Source organism: Callospermophilus lateralis, chromosome 2 (genome assembly GCF_048772815.1).
Source record: "Callospermophilus lateralis isolate mCalLat2 chromosome 2, mCalLat2.hap1, whole genome shotgun sequence".
NCBI classification, from domain to species: domain Eukaryota; kingdom Metazoa; phylum Chordata; class Mammalia; order Rodentia; family Sciuridae; genus Callospermophilus; species Callospermophilus lateralis.
This window is the reverse complement of record NC_135306.1, coordinates 203,460,719-203,478,651: the sequence shown is the minus strand read 5'-3', so window position 1 is coordinate 203,478,651 and position 17,933 is coordinate 203,460,719. Positions and strand designations below refer to the sequence as shown.

The 17,933-nt window shown below is 46.1% G+C and overlaps 1 protein-coding gene across 9 annotated transcripts in view; it reads right to left on the bottom strand.

Moving 5' to 3' along the window:
- The window catches only part of Mark2 (microtubule affinity regulating kinase 2), a 62,539-nt gene that overhangs the window by 22,569 nt on the left and 22,037 nt on the right, over window positions 1–17,933 (bottom strand). The window contains exon 2 of one of the 9 annotated variants that reach the window (XM_076847423.2): window positions 10,235–10,324. The exons of 7 other annotated variants lie outside the window; for them this stretch is intronic. In XM_076847423.2, coding sequence (XP_076703538.1) covers window positions 10,235–10,270 — 36 coding nt within the window. In that variant the 5' untranslated portion in view covers window positions 10,271–10,324. Of the gene's footprint in view, window positions 1–3,476; window positions 3,653–10,234; window positions 10,325–17,933 lie in introns of those variants that run through there. One more of the 9 variants, XM_076847426.2, reaches the window with a different exon arrangement.

The window sequence follows — 17,933 nt, the reverse complement described above, 5'->3', positions numbered from 1 at the left end:
TCTCACACATGCTAGGCAAGTGCTCTGCCACTGAGCTACAGCCTTAGCCCCAAATAGCATATCTATTGAGCACCCAGGGCTTCAGAAGATTCTAGCACCACCTCATCCCTGAGAATGTGCTCACTGCAGTCTGGTTTCTGTCTCTCTCCAAATACTTTTTTTTTTTTTTTTTGGTGCTGAGGATTGACCCCAGGGCCTTGTACACACAAGGCAACACTCTACCAACTGAGTTATATAGCCAGCCCCAACTACTTTTGATCCAGCAAGACTCTGTTGAGCACCTACTTCTGCAGACAGGGGTCAGCTGCAAAGCTGAGTGAGAACTGATGCCTGCCTCTGAGACTCAGAAGAGGGGAACTACAGAAGGGACATCTGTAGTCTCCATTGCTGTTCAAGGGGAGGTGGGCTGGTGGGGAGGTGGGCTGGCAGGCAGACAGCCTGAGAGCGAGCGCTGCCAGGCTACTTATTAGCTGGTTGTACCTGAGCAAGATTACTTTACTCCTCTGATTTGGAACATGAAGATACCAGCTATACCCATTTCCTAGGACCAAAGTGAGAGCACCCATGTGCTTATCCACAATGCCTGATGCTCAGGAATGTCCTGATGTTTCCTATTGCCTCTGTTCACTTCTGTTCCACATCTCAAAGAACCATAGTGACTACAAGTATCAGTGCCACTAAGCTGATTTGCACCACCATGGTCTTCCTCCTAGAACAAGAAAAAGTCATTCCTGCCATGGCTGAGCTGTCAGGCAAAGGGGACCCTTTTTCCTAACATGAAGCCCTCCTGCCAAGAGGCATGTATGAATGAGCATGTTTCATGCCACTGCACTGTTTTGTCCAAGGAGGATGAAGGTTGTCCTGACAGTTCCCACCCAGGTCCTTCCTTTCCTTGTTACTTCCTTAACTTCTTCCTCTCAAAAAAGGTCCAAGAAACAGCCGACATACCAGTACCACATGGTGCCAAGGGCTGGGGGAAGCTCACATTGCCAGCCTTGCACTTCATTTGGCTCCTCCCATACCAGTGGGTTACAGTAACCATGGAGACCAGCAAGTTCCTCCATATCACAGGAGAGCCAGCCTGCCAGCAGCCTAGGGCTCTGGGGGATGGGATTGTGGGGGGAGGCAGAAGGCAGTCTGCAGCCTAAGGTCTGGCTCACTTCACAGGGAACTGGGGGGAATGCATGCATTCTAACCAGTGCACCTGAGGTGCCTGGGCCTCCTGCTAGCCTAACTGAGCAGTTTGTTTTGGGTGTATTCTCTGCACTCTGGGCTTCCACCCCCACCCCTGCTGCTGTGTACTGGGCAGCTGTGTGGCACAGCAGGGAAGAGGTCACTATGAAGCTAGATCTGTGGTGGGATGCAGCTCCACCTACTCTGGCTGCCATGTAGGGACACACTATGCAGGTGCACTTGCACTGGGGGAGAAGTGCACTATCTAGTACATGATGCTGTCTTTTTTTTTTTTTTTTTTTTTTTAGTTATAGATGGACACAATATCTTTATTTTATTTATTTTTATGTGGTGCTGAGAAACGAACCCAGTGCCTCACGCGCCCAGTGCCTCACGCGTGTGAGGCAAGCACTCTATCGCTGAACCACAACTCCAGTCCATGATGCCTTCTTTTAAGGGATCCGGTTAAGCAAATTCTCTTCTTTGTTTATTCCAAATTCACATATTTTCTAAGAGTGTGACTGCCTTCTCTGGACTCTCCCAGCATACTACCTTTACTGTCTCTACAACCTTAACTCCCTCCTTCTCTGAAGGGTCAGAGCCAGTGTCTCACTCACCTTCATATGCCCTTAGTGCCCAACAGTGCCCACACCTGGCTGGCCCAAGTTAACATATTCACAGGTTCAACTTTTGATCCTTAAAGTTGATTTCTCTTGACCTCAGAAGAAAAAGGCAGAGGAAGGAAGATCAAAACTTGCCACGAGACCAATTTCCCCTTTCACGAACTGTTCTAAGGCACTGTTGCCTTAGAAGTTGGTTGGTTACTGTCAAAGAGAGGGAAACTTGGTCTGTCTTATTTGTGACCCAGAAGGACTCCTAGTGCAGTATTTAATCAAGTACTGATCAAATAAATGTGCATGAATGAATGAATAAGAAAACATGTTGGGGAGGCTGGGGCTGTAGCTCAGTGGTAGAGTGTTTGCCTTGCATGTGTGAGGCACTGGATTCGATCCTCAGCACAAAATAAAAATAAATAATATTGTGTCCATCTACAACTCAAAAAATGTTAAAAAAGAAAACATGTTGAGGTATCTTCATGATGGTCTCTGGAACCCAAAACTGATAGCCCCATCAGTGTACATAGACGACATTCAAGTAGACAGTGAGTCCCATAATTCCCTGGATGAAAGGTACTCACCAAAGGAAACTGAAGAAAGACTTAGAATACTGGCATAGTTGGGGACCAACAGGGCCCACCTGCCTCCTGATGCCCCCTCAATCAAACCCAGGCCTGCTGGGTGCAGTGGTGCACACCTGTAATCTCAGAGACTCAGGAGGAGGCTGATGCAGGCTATCCCAAGTTCAAGGCCAGTTTCAGCAAATTTAGCAAGACCCTCTCTCAAAATAAAAAATAAAGTGGACTGGGGTTGTGGCTCAGTGTGATAGAGTGCTTACCTGGCATGTATGAGGCTCTGGGTTCGATCCTCAGCATCACATATAAATAAACAAATAAAGTAGAAAAAAAATCCATTGGCAACTAAAAAATATTTTTTAAATAAATAAATAAAAATTAAAAAGGACTGGGAGGTAGTTCGGTGATAGTTTTTTTTCTCTGCCTCTCTACTTTCAGCCCCTGCACTGCTTTGCTATCAAAACCACTGTGTGGGGCCAGGGTTTTGGTAGAGCACTTGCCTAGCATGCATGAGACACTGGGTTTGACTACCAGCAGCACATAAAAATAAACAAATAAAGGTACTGTGTCCATCTACAACTAAAAAGAATATTTTAAAAAAAAGCAACAACAATACAACAACAACAAAAAAAAAACCATTATGTTTTGTTTCTAGAATGCAATGCAACTTGAGCCATTCCAAAAGTTACTCATCAGCTAAGTGATCATGACTCGTATCAGGCTCGCTGAAGACATTTATTTACCATCTACCACACTGACAGCCCTGCTTTAATGATTCCTTCTTGAACCAATGTGCTGACCGTAAGGCCCTGTCAATCCTAGAAGGCCAAAAAACTCACCAATACACACCTGTCTCCTGTCCTGCTGCACAAAACAGCATTTCTATCCTGCCCCCACCTTCCCAAATTGCCTCCAGTTACAGCAAAGCAATGGAACTAAAAACGGCAGCTGGGAGCTCAGTTGACTCACCAGCATAATCATCTCCTCCCAGAGTCTCCCATCTTCTCCTGGGGTTTTTGCCAACACAAAAGTAAAAAAGAAGCACGAGATCTTAAAAAAAAAAAAGAAAGAAAGAAAAAACCTCTCAGCATTTATGCAACAGCCTTTCTACCTGGGTGTAGGTTTAACCCTTTGTTCCTGTCCTGCGGATGTGGTTTCCTTGATGCCTTTATGCTGAGGAGCGAAGCCATCCCCAGGCTGGGAAGCGGGCCTTCCTGCTCCTGTCCAGTTCCAGTGGCCGCTGGAAGGTGCTGAACAAGACATGCGCCTCTTTCCACTGCATCTTCCCCTGGAAGAGGAAAAAACTACTGCCTCCTACTCCTCCAGGTTCAAAGAAGTTGAAGAAGAAAGAATAAATGTCAGAAAGAACACTGGGACAAAGTTTGCTGCTCTAGAAGTCATCATGGTCAGAGGTAGAGTGCCAGTAAGAAAAAAACCAACAGAAGCCGCCAAGGGTATTCCCACTACCCTGGCCTCACAACTGTCCCTATCAGACCAAGCTTTCAGCAGTGTGGCTGCTCCACCAAGTGACCATTAAATATCCAACTGGCTGCTTTTTCCAGAAGCAAAGTCACACTGGACTGCTCCCGCTGGTGGGCAGAAGTGCTGTCTGCTTCCTGCAGCAGTTCACAGTCAACCCATAGAGGGTCCTGAGCTGCAGGATGAGGCTACGGGACTATGGCTCATCAGCTGGAAGGCAGACCTATCTTTCGGTGCCATCACAAGTATTTGCAACCCCCCAGCAACTGCCCTGGGCAGAAGAGAGGTGTTTCTTTTCCACTTTGCCATTCGGCATCTAACACAACTTACTTGTGAGCTAGATGGTGTTAGGACTACAAAGTGCAAAACACTTCCACAAGCACAGGCAAATCCGCTGACAGGTTTCCTCAAGAAACCCCCTACTTACCAGAAGTTCCCTTCTAGGGTGCAGCTCAGGGGTAGAGCGCCTGCCAAGCTCGCACAGGCCCTGGATTCCAGCCCCAGCACCAGGGAAAAAAAGAAAAAAGTTTCCTTCTGAAAGAACTATTTTTCATAGACATGTCTTATTGATGGTGATCGTGTTTTCAGGTCAGCCCACAAGGGTCCGCCACTGGATCTAAGTGGTATATGAACCATACTTAAAGTTAAGTGATGTAGCAAAGGAAACAGTCAAGAAGGTAACCAGGGCTGGGGATGTGGCTCAAGCAGTAGCGCGCTCGCCTGGCATGTGTGCGGCCTGGGTTCGATCCTCAGCACCACATACAAATAAACATGTTGTGTCCGCCGAAAACTAAAAAATAAATATTAAAAAAATTCTCTCTGGTTTGGGGATGTGGCTCAAGCGGTAGCGCGCTCTCCTGGCATGCGTGCGGCCCAGGTTCGATCCTCAGCACCACATACAAACAAAGATGTTGTGTCCGCCAAAAACTAAAATAAATAAATAAATATTAAAATTCTCTCTCTCTCTCTCTTTAAAAAAAAAAAAAGAACGTAACCAGAGTGCCTAGACAGTGGGAGAAAATCTTTGCTACCTGCACCTCAGATAGAGCTTAAAGAACACAAAAAAATAAAAAATTAATACCCCCTCCCAAAAAAATAATAATAATAACCCAATCAATAAATGGGCGAAGGAGCTTAACAGATACTTCACAAAAAAAGAATTACGGTCAACAAATGTATGAAAAAATGTTCAACATCCCTAGCAATTAGAGAAATGAGGATTAAAACTACACTGAGATCTCATCTCATTCCAATCAGAATGGCAATTATCAAGAAACAAGTAACAGTAACAATAACTCTTGGTGAGAATGTGGGGGAAAAGGCACTCTTACACAATGCTGGTAGAACCGCAATTGGCCCAAACACTTTGGAAAGCAGTATGGAGATTCCTCAGAAAACTTGGAATGGAACCACCATTTGACCCAGTTATCCCTCTCCTTGGTATATACTCAAAGGATTTAAAATCAGTATACTATAGCGATGTGCCACATCAATGTCAACAGCAGCTCAATTCACAATAGCTAAGATATGGTGCCCTTCAACAGATGAATGGATAAAGAAAATGTGGTACATATACGCGTGGAATATTACTCAGCTATAAAGAAGGATGAAATGCTAAGTGAAATAAGCCAATTCTCCCTAAAAAACCAAGGGCCGAATGTTTTCTCTGATATGCAGATGCTGATGACTCACATAGGTGGGGTGTGTGTGTGTGTGTGTGTGTGTGTGGAGGTTCACCAGATTGAGGGGGAAGGAGTGAAGGGAAGGTAAGAGGGATGGGAATGGGAAAGACTGTAGAATGAACTGGACATCACTTTCCTATGTTCATATATGAATACACAACCAGTGTTCACTCCACATCATGTACAACCAACAAGACTGTGAAGTTAATACTCCATGTAGTACATATACATGACAGAAGTAAAAAGAAAAAAAAAAAAAAAAGTTGAACTTGGAACCCTGGAAAATATCTTTGTTCTCTAAGCACCAAGGGCAGCAGACACTGGGGCTCCCTAACCTCCAAACTCTCGGTGAGGACTTGAACATGAGGGCTTCATAGCACTTGGGGTGGCTGGAGCTTGCAGTAAAGTAGGAGACTGGGCTGGAGGAGGTGTGAATTCAGGTGAAGGGGAGGCTGAGGCTGCAGGAAAGAAAGTTGAATGGGTGCTGCCTTCTAGGAGGGAGGGCTATCGAAGGAAGACCAGAGAGGGAAACCTCTTGCTGGAGAGAAGGGAGCCTGCACCAGTGTCCCAACATAAGGGCCAGTGTCCCAACATAATGGCCAGTGCTTTTCAGAGCTGGCTTCCCGACTGCCAACTGAAGCAGGAGAGGTGCCTCCGATCTCCCTTCCCAGGCCTCCACCACTGCAGCTCAAGGCAGAGAATGCTGGGTCCTGTCACTAAGTGGTCATAGCCTGAATGGGCACCTTGGCTCACTTGCCCCATAAATGGGAGAAGGTTCATCTGTCAGCAGTGAGGTAACGACTGGAAAGCCCGAACTTTTCAGTGAGACCCAGTGTGTGTAAGTTTATGGCTCTAGGCCCAGGGTGCACTGTTGCACCCTAGGAACACTGTTGTTCAATTAATGGCAGCAACAAAAGTTTTGCTTTAGGGGGCCCTGGCTGTTTGTACTTTTGGTCTGAGAGCAAGAGTATAGCAAACCAGATGAAAGCCATCTTCCATTATAAGTGTCTTCTTAAAAAACTTTTTTTTTTGCAGTACTGGGGTTTGACCCAGGGATGCCCCTGGGTGACACTCCCAGTCCTTTTTCATTCAGTAAGCTGTGGAGGCTGACCTCCTAACTTGGAAACCTTTGCCTCAGTCTCCTCAGCTGTGCCACCATACCCAGCTTAAAAACACTTTTGCATGTTAATTCATCTTTTCAGAGCCCGTAGGAAGATAGCGTGAATACACTAGTTTCCAAGGGAAGAGAATGGTCCAGAGAAGGGCCAGCTCAGCCCTGGCCAGGGCAGCTGGCAGACCTGGGTTCTAGGCTTTCTGACCTCTGTGACAGGAACATGACAATAGCACTCTTTTGTGAAGATTAGCTCATGTGCTGGTGGAAGCCCTCAGGAACTAGAACTACCAATTAACAGGTGGTGCTGGGGAGGGAGGGGGCCACTTTTAGGCCTTACAAGAGAATGCTGGTTATTCTGCAGCCAAGTCTGCAGCTTTCCACCTCTGAATTCACTCAACAAGGGCAGGGAAGAAAGGAGGGCTACAAGAAGAATGCATATCTTGTCCACTCCCATCAAACTCTAAAGGGCAGCTCTAACTGGCAACAGGCACGGTGACTTAAATCCAGCAATGAAGAAAAAAGCCACCCAGAACACCTCTAATCAGAACTGGGCTGGGCAGCAGGGGGTCACTGCTAGCTGTACTGTTGCCCATTTTAGTCCCTGATAACCACCAAGGACAAAGAACCCCACAGGAATAAGGGGGTCTCTACCAAGTCTTGAAAACAGAAGTAAAATCAGAAATTAGCAAATAATCAATACCACTCAAAGCACTTAGAACAATGCCTGCGAGTATCAACTACTCACGACATGCCTGCTAGTACGATGGTAATTCTATATACTTTCCTTACTCGGTAGGTTTCCAGAAGATACAGTCTGGAAGGCTTTAACTGAAACTTGCCACAAATACTCTGCATTTCTAAAAAGAGATGCATCTTCTCAAACTGGCCCAAGAGAGTTCTTTGGTCAAAGGTCAAGTTCTAGTCGTCTCCTCCATGGCTCAGACATGGACTTAAGTTTCTTAACAGAGCCAGAAAAGGTTCCAGCAGCTCAATTGCTTTATCCCTTCCATAAAAGGCCACTTCACTTGCCCCAGATAAAAAGCACTTTATTTTTATTTTTTAAAAATATTTTTTAGATGTTGGCGGACTTTTATTTTATTCGTTTATTTATCTGTGGTGCTGAGAATTGAACCCAGTGCCTCATACATGCAAGTGCTCTACCACTGAGCCTCAACTTGAGTCCCTAAAAAGCACTTTAAACATACACATCCCACCTCAGGAAAAGACAAGAGCACACCTCGGCTCCCCAGGTACCACGCGTTAGCAATCCTGCCAGGACTTTCTAGATATATAGACCTAGAAGCTGTGTAAATCAGCAGTCACAGTAGGAAATGTGTTTCAGACACACAAATGTGCAGTGGACCAGAACAAGTGCACCTCATATACTTACTAAACCTCAGGCTGCCACTTCAGCTGTGAGAGGAGGGAGCGTGTGTGCATGCAGGGGGCGCAGCGGGGAGTGATGGTGGTGGTGAAAACCCAACCTGGGACTTGCCAGCTGTCCTTCACACAACATAACAGGCTCACTGTTTGGGGGAGAGGGGATTTGGGGTTTTGGATTTTGTCTCCCATGAACTAGCAGGCATCTGTCTCAGAGGCAGTTTCTTGAGACAGCTGCATGTCCTAGGCCCCTGGAGACAGAGTCAAAGAATAGAAGAAAAATAAATGAGATGCCCAAACTAAGAATTCAGGAAAACAAAACCTAGAAGGAATGAAACCCTCATCTTCCCACAGTTTAAAGTCCTGCTCCATGGACGCTCACTTTTCACGCGTGGTCCTCACTAAGGAATCACACCCTCCTGTTTCCGTTCCTTGGCAGACCCAGGCTTGCCTGGCATCTCCCCCTTTAACCTGAGAGCTCTACTCTGTCAAGTGGCTACGGTATCTAACGCTGATGCTGGTTACCCTGTGAAGAGATAACCAGTCATATGAACTGGGCTGACACGTTCCGCTGCACTTGTTTATAGGCAAGAGGATTAAAACAACCTGTCAAAAGGAGGGGAGGGGGCAAACCTTGTGCACAGGACAGCATTGGGAACTGAGCAGAGAGGTCTCCTGCCAAGAAATCTTTTGCTCAAATATAAAGTAGAAATCACTCACTAAATGCCAAACCAGCTCCCTATGCCAAATACCACTTATGATCAAGTGACCTTGAGGCACTGCTTAATTTTTTATTCTTTATATGAAAGGTTTATGTTTGGGGGCTTGGGTGTGAGGGGAGACTAAGGGAAATGGGCAACAGAGAGCCCCTAAAAAGCCCTAAATTCAAGGAATAGCAAAGCAACACCTTCCTGGCCTACCAAGACATACATGTACAGGGCTTAAAAAGAAAGGACATTTTGTCTTTTTTGTGGTGCTGGGGGCCTCACATGTGCTAGACATGTGTTTTACCACAAGCTACAGCCTCAGGAGAAAGAGGGGTTTATTTTTGTATCAGGGATTGAACCTAGGGGCGCTTAATCACTGAGCCACATCCCCAGTCCTTTTATTTTTTTTGAGACAGGGTCTCACTAAATTACTTAGAACCTAAGTTGCTGAGGCTGGCTCTGAACTTGTGATCCTCCTGCCTCAGACTCCCAAATCACTGGGAATGTTTTGATTGTATGTTTGGATAGAGAAAGAGTTCAGTTCTGAGATATCTAAACTCCCGACCAATAGCGAGACTACCAAAACAATATTTTCCATGACCATTTCTTGCCTGAGAGAACTTCAGAACTGGGTTTTGTTTGTTGATGGTTTGTTTTTTGTCTCTTTTTTCAGTGCTGGGGATGGAACCCAGGGCCTCGAGCATACTAGGCCAGTGCTCTACCGCTGAGCCACAGACTCTCTCCCATGTCAGAACTGGGAAGGAAAAAACTGCCTTTAGGTCCAGCTCCAGGGCAGAGAGGGTTAAGCAGTAGGTCAACCTGACAATGACAGCCACAGACACAGGAAGGACGAGTAAAAGGCACCAGCACCTGAGTCTTGGCTCTAACAGCTAAGCCTACAGAAGCTGGCCTTTGGCTCTGTGAAATCAGACTCTTTCTCCCCTGCTCCTCTGTAAAACCATTTGTCACAGCCTCCCCACTCAGCAAGCCTGGCTGCTACCACTGCCTTAGACACTCCAGCCTCAGAGCAAGAGGATGTCCCATGGGGAGCCATAGAATGGTTGAAGGCTGTGGTGCTGCCCCTCCTCTAACCAGCTGAAGGGGAACCTGGGCTCCCTCTCCAGCTACTGCTTTTCTAACCTTCTACCCACAATCCTGTTGAGAGGAAGATGAATCCATGCTAAAGAAACTAAAGGAGGTAAGTCAGGAATGAAAGTTCCCAGCTTAGGAACTAAAGAACCTGGCTTTGCTGGGGTGGGGATGGGGGTGCTGCAAGGAATTCCAAGAATACACTTCCCATATCACCCACCCGCCCAGATCTCCTGAAGATCAGGGGTAGGCCTTGGGCAGGCCTGGCAGACACCTGGCTGGGTCACCATCTCCCCTAAGGATCCCTTGCCTCCACTAATATCAAAATGAGTCCATACCTGCCACATAGGGCAAGCCTCTGTGGCTCTCATAATGTGCACACAGAGTTGGTAATGAACTTCAGCGTCCACATACTCACACATCCATTAATCTTCCTCCAGATCGCTGTTGTCATGCAGAGCAGTGAGGCAGGCTGAGTCCCCACTCAGAGCTGGTCACTCCAGTTTGCCTGGCAGCAAGGGGGTAGGGGGAGGAGGAGGAAGGGAGATTATGATTCTCTACTTTCAAGCCCCGCCTCTAAAGCCCAGGAGGGAAGCAGCTGGATTCCACTGCAGGAGCTCCAATCTCTGGCCACTACAGAGCCAACCAGCTGCATAAGGAGAACTCTGGGGAATGTGCACATCAAACAAGCTGGCGAGAAAGGAGGGGGAACCAACTGGGGTAGAAGAGGTTGGTCTCCTGCCAAGAACTCTGAATGGTACTCCTATCATAACTAGAACACAACAGGAGAAGGGCAGGTGTATGGTCTCTGGGAAAGGCAAAAAGGGAAACGGTTTAAAAAAAAAAAAAAAAAAAAAGACTAGCATGGAACAGGATTCATCCCTGGTGGGAGAGAGACAGTCTATGCAGCCAGAAGTGAAATGCGGTCCTGTGAAGCTTCTCCCAGTCGGACAGTCACATTCTATAGGTCAATTTCACATGCTTTGCTGCTGTGCCCTGACCCCTGCAGTGTGGAGCACGGTCATTTCAACAATCCTAGCAGTTAAGGTCTGTTATTCGGAGCACTTGTGCCACTGACTGCCAATGACAGGAGAGCAGGACTCTCATGGGCTGTGTTGTGCAATTCAGTCTGTGACCAGGGGCAGAGCAGAAGCCAGAGATGATGGCTTCCCACAGGGAGGGGAGGGTGCCTCTCTTGCCAGCACAGAGTCCAAGGCTGCCACAGAGAGGTGCTGTTTAGCGAGACAAATGTTCTTCAGGAGTGGTGGCCATGAAGTACTTCTTTCTCACCAACTGCTACCATGGGCCTCCTTCACAGGCTGCCTGAGAAGCTTGCAGAACCTCCCATGGCAGAAAAGGTCTGTGAGTCACTCCCCCATGAGAAAAGGGAAAGCAGTTCTGACCCCTGGGCTTGATACAGCCCCAGTGTCCCAGGCCAACCCTGTTGCAAAGCCAAATCCACAGCCATACAGTCCCCTGCCAGGAACCTGCACAGAAAAACCAGTCCTTCTTACTCTACAACACGGCACTACTGCAGTGGAGGGTGCACCAAGCCTCCTCTACACAGGGCACCTTGCCCTGGGAACAGGAAGCAATGGTTTTATATACAAAGTACGTCTTTACCAAAACAAAACAAAACAAAACAAAACCTCTCCACATCACAACTGTTCATATGTCTACCTATGTGTGTATGTAAAACTGATTCCGCTCTAGACCCACAGGTTCCTGGACTGTCTCTACAATGGCACTGTGACCTGGCTGCTATCTTTTCTGCCTGCAGCTGGGCTCCAGACATTTGTCTTTGAATGTAGAATTCTCACAGACCTCCAGGTCTTTGCTGCAGCCTCCCACCTTCTGGGACCATCCACTCCCTTTTCTCTTCCTGGTAAGCCTCTCTGTAGATCTTTTTTTTTTTTTTTTTTGGTGGTGCTGAGGATTGAACCCTGTGCATGTGAGGCTCTTTTCTTTTTTTAATATTTATTTTTTAGTTGTAGTTGGACACAATACCTTTATTTATCTACTTTTATGTGGTGCTGAGGATCGAGCGAACACTCTACTGCTGAGCCACAACCCCCACCCAGATCTCACTTTCTCCAGGAAGCTTTCCCAGCTCCACCCAACCACCCCCCCAGCTCAGTTCATGGGTCTCTAGTGTGCCCCTCCAAGTGACCACTCAGGACGCCACTGCTGCTCAGTGGCCTTCCTGACATTTGGTGGCTATGTGGCTCACCATTCAACAAGACTGACCACAACCTCAGGGGAATTTCCAAGACTCAATTATTTCTCTGTCATTGTGCTCAAATTCAGTGCCTGGCACCTCAGTCTCTCCAGAAATGCATCTCTAAGACATGCTGGAGTCATAGGGTCAAGGTTTTCCTGCTTTGTTCAGAGAGGCTTCTCACCCAGTAGTTCTTGATACAGCCCTGCTCCATGTGACCCCTTCAGTGTGAGCTAGGGCTAGAATGCTGGGTGTCCTCTGTCTTAAATCCACTCCCTAGGGTTTTCTGCGGCCTTAATGGACACAATCTCTTGCAGGATTTCAGAGCTCATCTCTAGTGTGTGCAGCTGGGGCCTGCTGTTCTTCCAGCTGTCCCTTCCCAGTTTGCTTCTCCATGAGGCCTATAGGTAGTCCCCACACAGGCCATCTAAGCAACATAACTGCCTCTGAAGTGTGGGCAATGGGGGCATAGTGCCAAGGGTCCCAAGGGAGATCTATTCTAGACCTAGCTCTATCCAAACAAGTTATGTAACCTTGAACAAGTCATCTACCCTCTTGGGACCTGTTTCTACACTGAGAACGTGGAGACTAAGACAAGCTGTAAGGGTCTGTCCTGTGTGGATATGAGGGCTCTCGGTACCTCTGGGCTCACAAGCCTTCCAGTCCTGTCCCCAAGACCACAGCAGGAAGTGAGCATGGGCTGCAAGTCCTGAAAACCACTTCCTGACCTTGGCTTACGTCAAGTCAACCTACCTAAAAGTCTTGCTGCGTAAGTAAACATCACCTAACATATCTTGGACATAGGGCTCCCACACTGGAAGACCTCGCCTAGGATGAAAAATTTAAAGATAATTACCCCATTTACAAGCTACTGGCCCTTCCCAGCCTCTCTGAACACCAGGAACATGGCCACAAGGTGCTGGGAAAGGAACCATGCAGACACAGTCTAGTTCCCACAGGCCCCAGGGCTCTGCAACCTTCTTATGAGCAGCTGAGTAGGCGCAGCCCCTGGTGGGGTGAGCGGCACACCTAAGGCTGGCACCTGCCCCCACCCGCATGGTTCCCATAGCAGCTCGATTCCTCAGGGCTCCTGGGTGGGGAGCTACCTGACTGCCACCAGTAGATAATCCGTGAAGAGAAACTGATTTGGCAAAGCCTAGCGAGCAGCAGTTTCAGTCTCTGTGCCCAGCTGGGGGAGGGGAGGAGACCCAAGCAGACCAGTCTAACAGGTCCTTCTTGCAACTACCCTGCCAGCTGGTGCCTTCTTCATGGGTTCAGAAGGGGAGATAGAGAAGTCTGATGGAGCTTTTACATGAAGACCACAGGGACTAAAGAAAGGAGAAAATGGTCATCTTCTTACTCCTGCCCTACCCAAAATGGTCCTGGAAAACCTCGTACCTGACTTCCTCGGAGTTATTTTTTCCCCTTTTCATCTTTTTTTTAAAAATTTGTTTATTTATTTGTTATTTTTTTAGATAGGGTCTTGCTAAATTGCTGGGGCTGGCCTTAAACTTGCAATACTCCTGCCTCAGCCTCCTGAGTCACTGGGATTACAGGCACGCACCAATGCACCCAACCCCTCACAGTTCTTGGTCCTCAGAAAAGGAACCAGTCTATATCCACACCACTCTGAATGTGCCTGATCTCGTGTGATCTTGGAAGCTAAGCAGGGCTGACCTGATTGGTACTTGAACGGGAGAAAAGCAACTGATCTCCTGAGACACTTGAAGCACAATCTGGGTCCTCGCCACCACCAGGCACTGAGTTGGTGTGAAATCAGTTCTTCCTGTGCCATGCTCCCAAGTTTTTCTCCCCTATAAATAACTGCAGCTATTTGACACAAAGCGCATGATCTCTCCAACTCTGGACAAAATTCTCAACACTCCGAGTACCTGTTCACCCACCACACAGAGGAAAGGATGAGGCTGGTGACGCAAAAGTCCCAGCATATATGGCCTGAGCATCAAGAGCAAGAATAGAACTCAGGCAGAGCCAAGGGCTTAGCTTTCTGCTTTGGTCCCTATTTCGGGAAGCCAGGCAGGGATTCCTCAGCAAAGGATTTTCTCCCTGTGGTTTCCTCTCTTGATTCTTAATCCAGCAATAGTGTAAACCTTCCCTCTCATCCGCAAAAAGTTGTGGGTATTTTGTTGTTTGTTTTATTTTTCTGGTGCTGGCATGGGTCTTGTGCAAGATAAACAAATGCTCCACCACCAAGCTATATCCCCACTCCAAAAAGGAGTTATTTTTAGTAATTATTGTACCTAAGATACTGATTAAGAGTTTGAGGGCTGGGGTTGTGGCTCAGCGGTACAGCGCTTGCCTAGCACGTGCAAGGCCCTGGGTTCAATCCCCAGCACCACATAAAAATAAATAAATAAAGATATTGTACCCAACTACAACTAAAAAAATAAATAAATAAACATTTAAAAAAAAAGACTTAAATAACCAAATAACTGGATAGACACAGATGTCTGGGTTACAAACTAGTATATATACACTTTCTTGAGGATGGTTATAATGGAGAACACCCATATTACAATTTTTATTTTATTTTTTGTGATGCAACAGATCAAACAGCTTGCACTCTACCACCAAGTTACATCTCCAGCCCATTTTTTATTTCTCAAATAATTCATTGAGAGATGACCATGTGCGAAGCACCCTAATAGGCTCTAGGGGAAGGAAGTAGGACCAGGAGGAATAACATAGCCCAACCCCTCACAGTTCTTGGTCCATTCAAAGGGGTTGACAATCTAACAGGAGAGAGAAGCACAAATCACACAGTCCAGTACAGACAAAGCCAAGAAGTTACAGTTGGCCTAATTACCCAGATATATTAGTGGTCTGTGGTCTTTGTTATTTTTCAGAGGAACAATGAGCTAAGAGGGATCAGAGCAGAAGATGCCAGGTTTCACTTCCAGTGAGGACTATCAGTTCTGCCAGGATCTGTCTAGACCCTGGATTGTTAATGAATGTCTAGACCCTGGGTCGTTAATGAATGCACCAAGTGGACCATGTCCTGCAGTACCAGAGTGACCACGACAACAACTCAAGGGACTCCCTGAGGCATGGCTTAGCCTTCCTGTCTTTCATCACCATCTGGAAGCTACAGTCAAGCCTACTGTACAAGCAAAGATGATATGAGAACTTCAAAAGCACAAAATAAGAAAGCTGCTCAGGACTCTTCGTCACAGAAATAAAGTCAGAAAAAGCCCTTACAACAGAAACTGAAGCCAGTTATCCTGGCAAAGATTTGGAAGGGATTCCTGAAGTTCTGTACCAGAACCCCTATCTCAACACTGGCTGTAAATAGGGAGGCACGTTTGTATATTTTCCCTTTATTACCCAGTTGCTGGGAGTCAAGCCTGGTTCCTATAGTTCAGTTCAATTGACATGAGTTTTAAAATCTTACCCCTATCCTTCAGCCTTCCAGCAGGTTCAGAGCTCTTCAGGAAGAGCTCAGGAAGAAATAAATACTTGTTCCTGAAGGTAACTGGGAAGAAAGAAAATTGCCTAGACAAACAGAAGATTTTCTGCCATCTCAAAAAAAAAAAAAAAAAGTCAGTTAATTCAGCACTTGGGGATAAACACTAAGGCCAGGTTTTCTGTGGGGTGAAAAACACAATTCTAAACTAGTTCTTCTCCTGCCTTAAGAATAGAAAAGCTGGGCTGTGGTTGTAGCTCAGCGGTAGAGTGCTTGCCTAGCACATGTGAGGCCCTGGGTTCAATCCTCAGCACCACATAAAGATAAATAAATTCAAGTATTGTGTCCATCTACAACTAATATATATCATATATATATATATTTAAACATATGTTTTTTAAAAAGAATATGAAAATTGGTGAAAGGAAGGGTCCAAATCATTGCAAAAAATAAAATAAAATAAATCACTTCTTGGAATTAAAGAAAAAAATGCACATGAGCATGGGAATGGGTTTGTTTAAAACCTTTCCTTAGAGAGCAGATTAGCTACATAAGACTCTTGTGGAGTGGTTTACCATGAAGAATTTTATAGTGTACGCATGCTGAATGTGAAGCTGGGAGTTCGGCATCTAAACATTTATTATTCAGAAAAATCCTTACACCACAATCATAATGAAGGTTTAACATCAGTGTTTGACATTTTGTCATTAAGGGATTGGTTTTAACAGTCTAGATTTGGCAGCCTGCCCTATAGGCTGTTTCACAAGCAGTTTCTGTGGTTTCAAGAAGGCAGGGTGTTTGCTTTTCAAACACTATCTTAAAAATATATTTTAGAATAGGGTTCAACCATTCCAAGACAGAAGGAAGGAATGAAAACCAAACCAAATAAAGGAATCTGGTGCTGCCAAACAAAAGAGGGCACACCAGAGGGAGAACAGGGTAGGAAGAGATGTTACTCACCACCTGCACCAAAACAGAAGCAGGCCGACTCAGGATTTCTTACTACCAAGTGAGAAATGATGGGGCTGAGGATATAGCTCAGGGTAACGCATGTGCTTAGAAAATGCAAGGCTCTGTGCTGTATCCCCAGTATCACATTAAAAAGGAAATGAGGACACAGAAGTGACATTAACAACATGAGATTAATAAAGGGAATCCCTACACAGATCTTCATCTCTCCAAAGTCAATTTACCTGGCCCAAATCTACATGTTTACTCAAAAACACGAAACCAAACAAAACCACCCCAATGGTTCCACATCCACAGCAAAGGACTGTCATCTAATCAATTAGCGGCCACTCCTCTCTGCCAGCATGCCGTTGGTAATTAAGGTACAATGCTTTCTCCTTGGGAATAGAGTACAGAAGGGCAGAGCCCCTGTGGACTAGCTCAACATGCCAGCCTTTTCATTAGGAGGAGAGCCCTGCCACGCACTCTCCAAGGAAGCCTCTCCAAGGAAGCCGTGGCTGCAACACTGAAGAGCGCTTGCGTGTGACTAGCAGCTACCTCTGCTGAGAGAAAAATGTATGTTGAGATGGGAATGTGGGGAGGGGAGAACCACTCATAAGAAAGTCCACAGGCTGTGTGCTCCTCCAAGTCATTCATGTGGACCTTGGCTTTTCTACCAGAGATGAGTTCTAAAGTAATTTAGATATAATAGCCATAATTTTGGAGAAGTGCATTAGCTTTGAGCACGAACAACATATAATCAAACTCCCGCTTCTCCTCCACTAGGGCACCAAGAGGCGTATAAGTAGCAAACTGTTGCTTGAATCTAGGTCTACAGCTCATCCCTTTGCCCTCACCCCAGACTGGCATCCTCAAGGGAAAGGGAAAGTTTAACTCAAAGTTAAACTAGAGTTTAACTAAAACTCTGTAGAAGGACACATAACATCCACTCCTGGTCTAGAAGGGCCACATGCATAGCTGTAAGCGTCAGCTTCAGGAGAGAGACATGAACCAAAAGAGAGACCAAGTAAATGCAAATAGTATGAAGTGGCATATTATACAAGCCACAGGCTAAAGACACATCAGGACTGCCAGAGTTCAACGCCCAGGATTGAAACAGCAAGCCCCAAATGCACACAGATGTCTGACACTACCAGCTATGGTGCTCTGCACTCTGAACAGTCTAGGTTAAGAGCAAGTAGCACACAGAGGGTTGTAAAGAGAGAACTTGAGTTCATTTCATAGGATCAAAAACACACAGTAAAGAATTACACACAAAAGCTTCTTACTTTTTCTTTGTGGGGGAGAGGATGGGGGTTTAAAAAAAACAGAGTTTCATCATTTCATGGGCGCCACTGAGCAGGACAGCCAAATCTAGAAATCCAAATTGTCCTTTCCATGAGGTTCTTACCTGTTGGTTACCAACAGGACTTCCGTTTTACTAAAGGGATTCTTGAAATTCCAGAAGATGTGAAAAGATACAGCAGCAAACAAGAAGATGGCTTGAGTTTCCCATGGCTCTTCAGG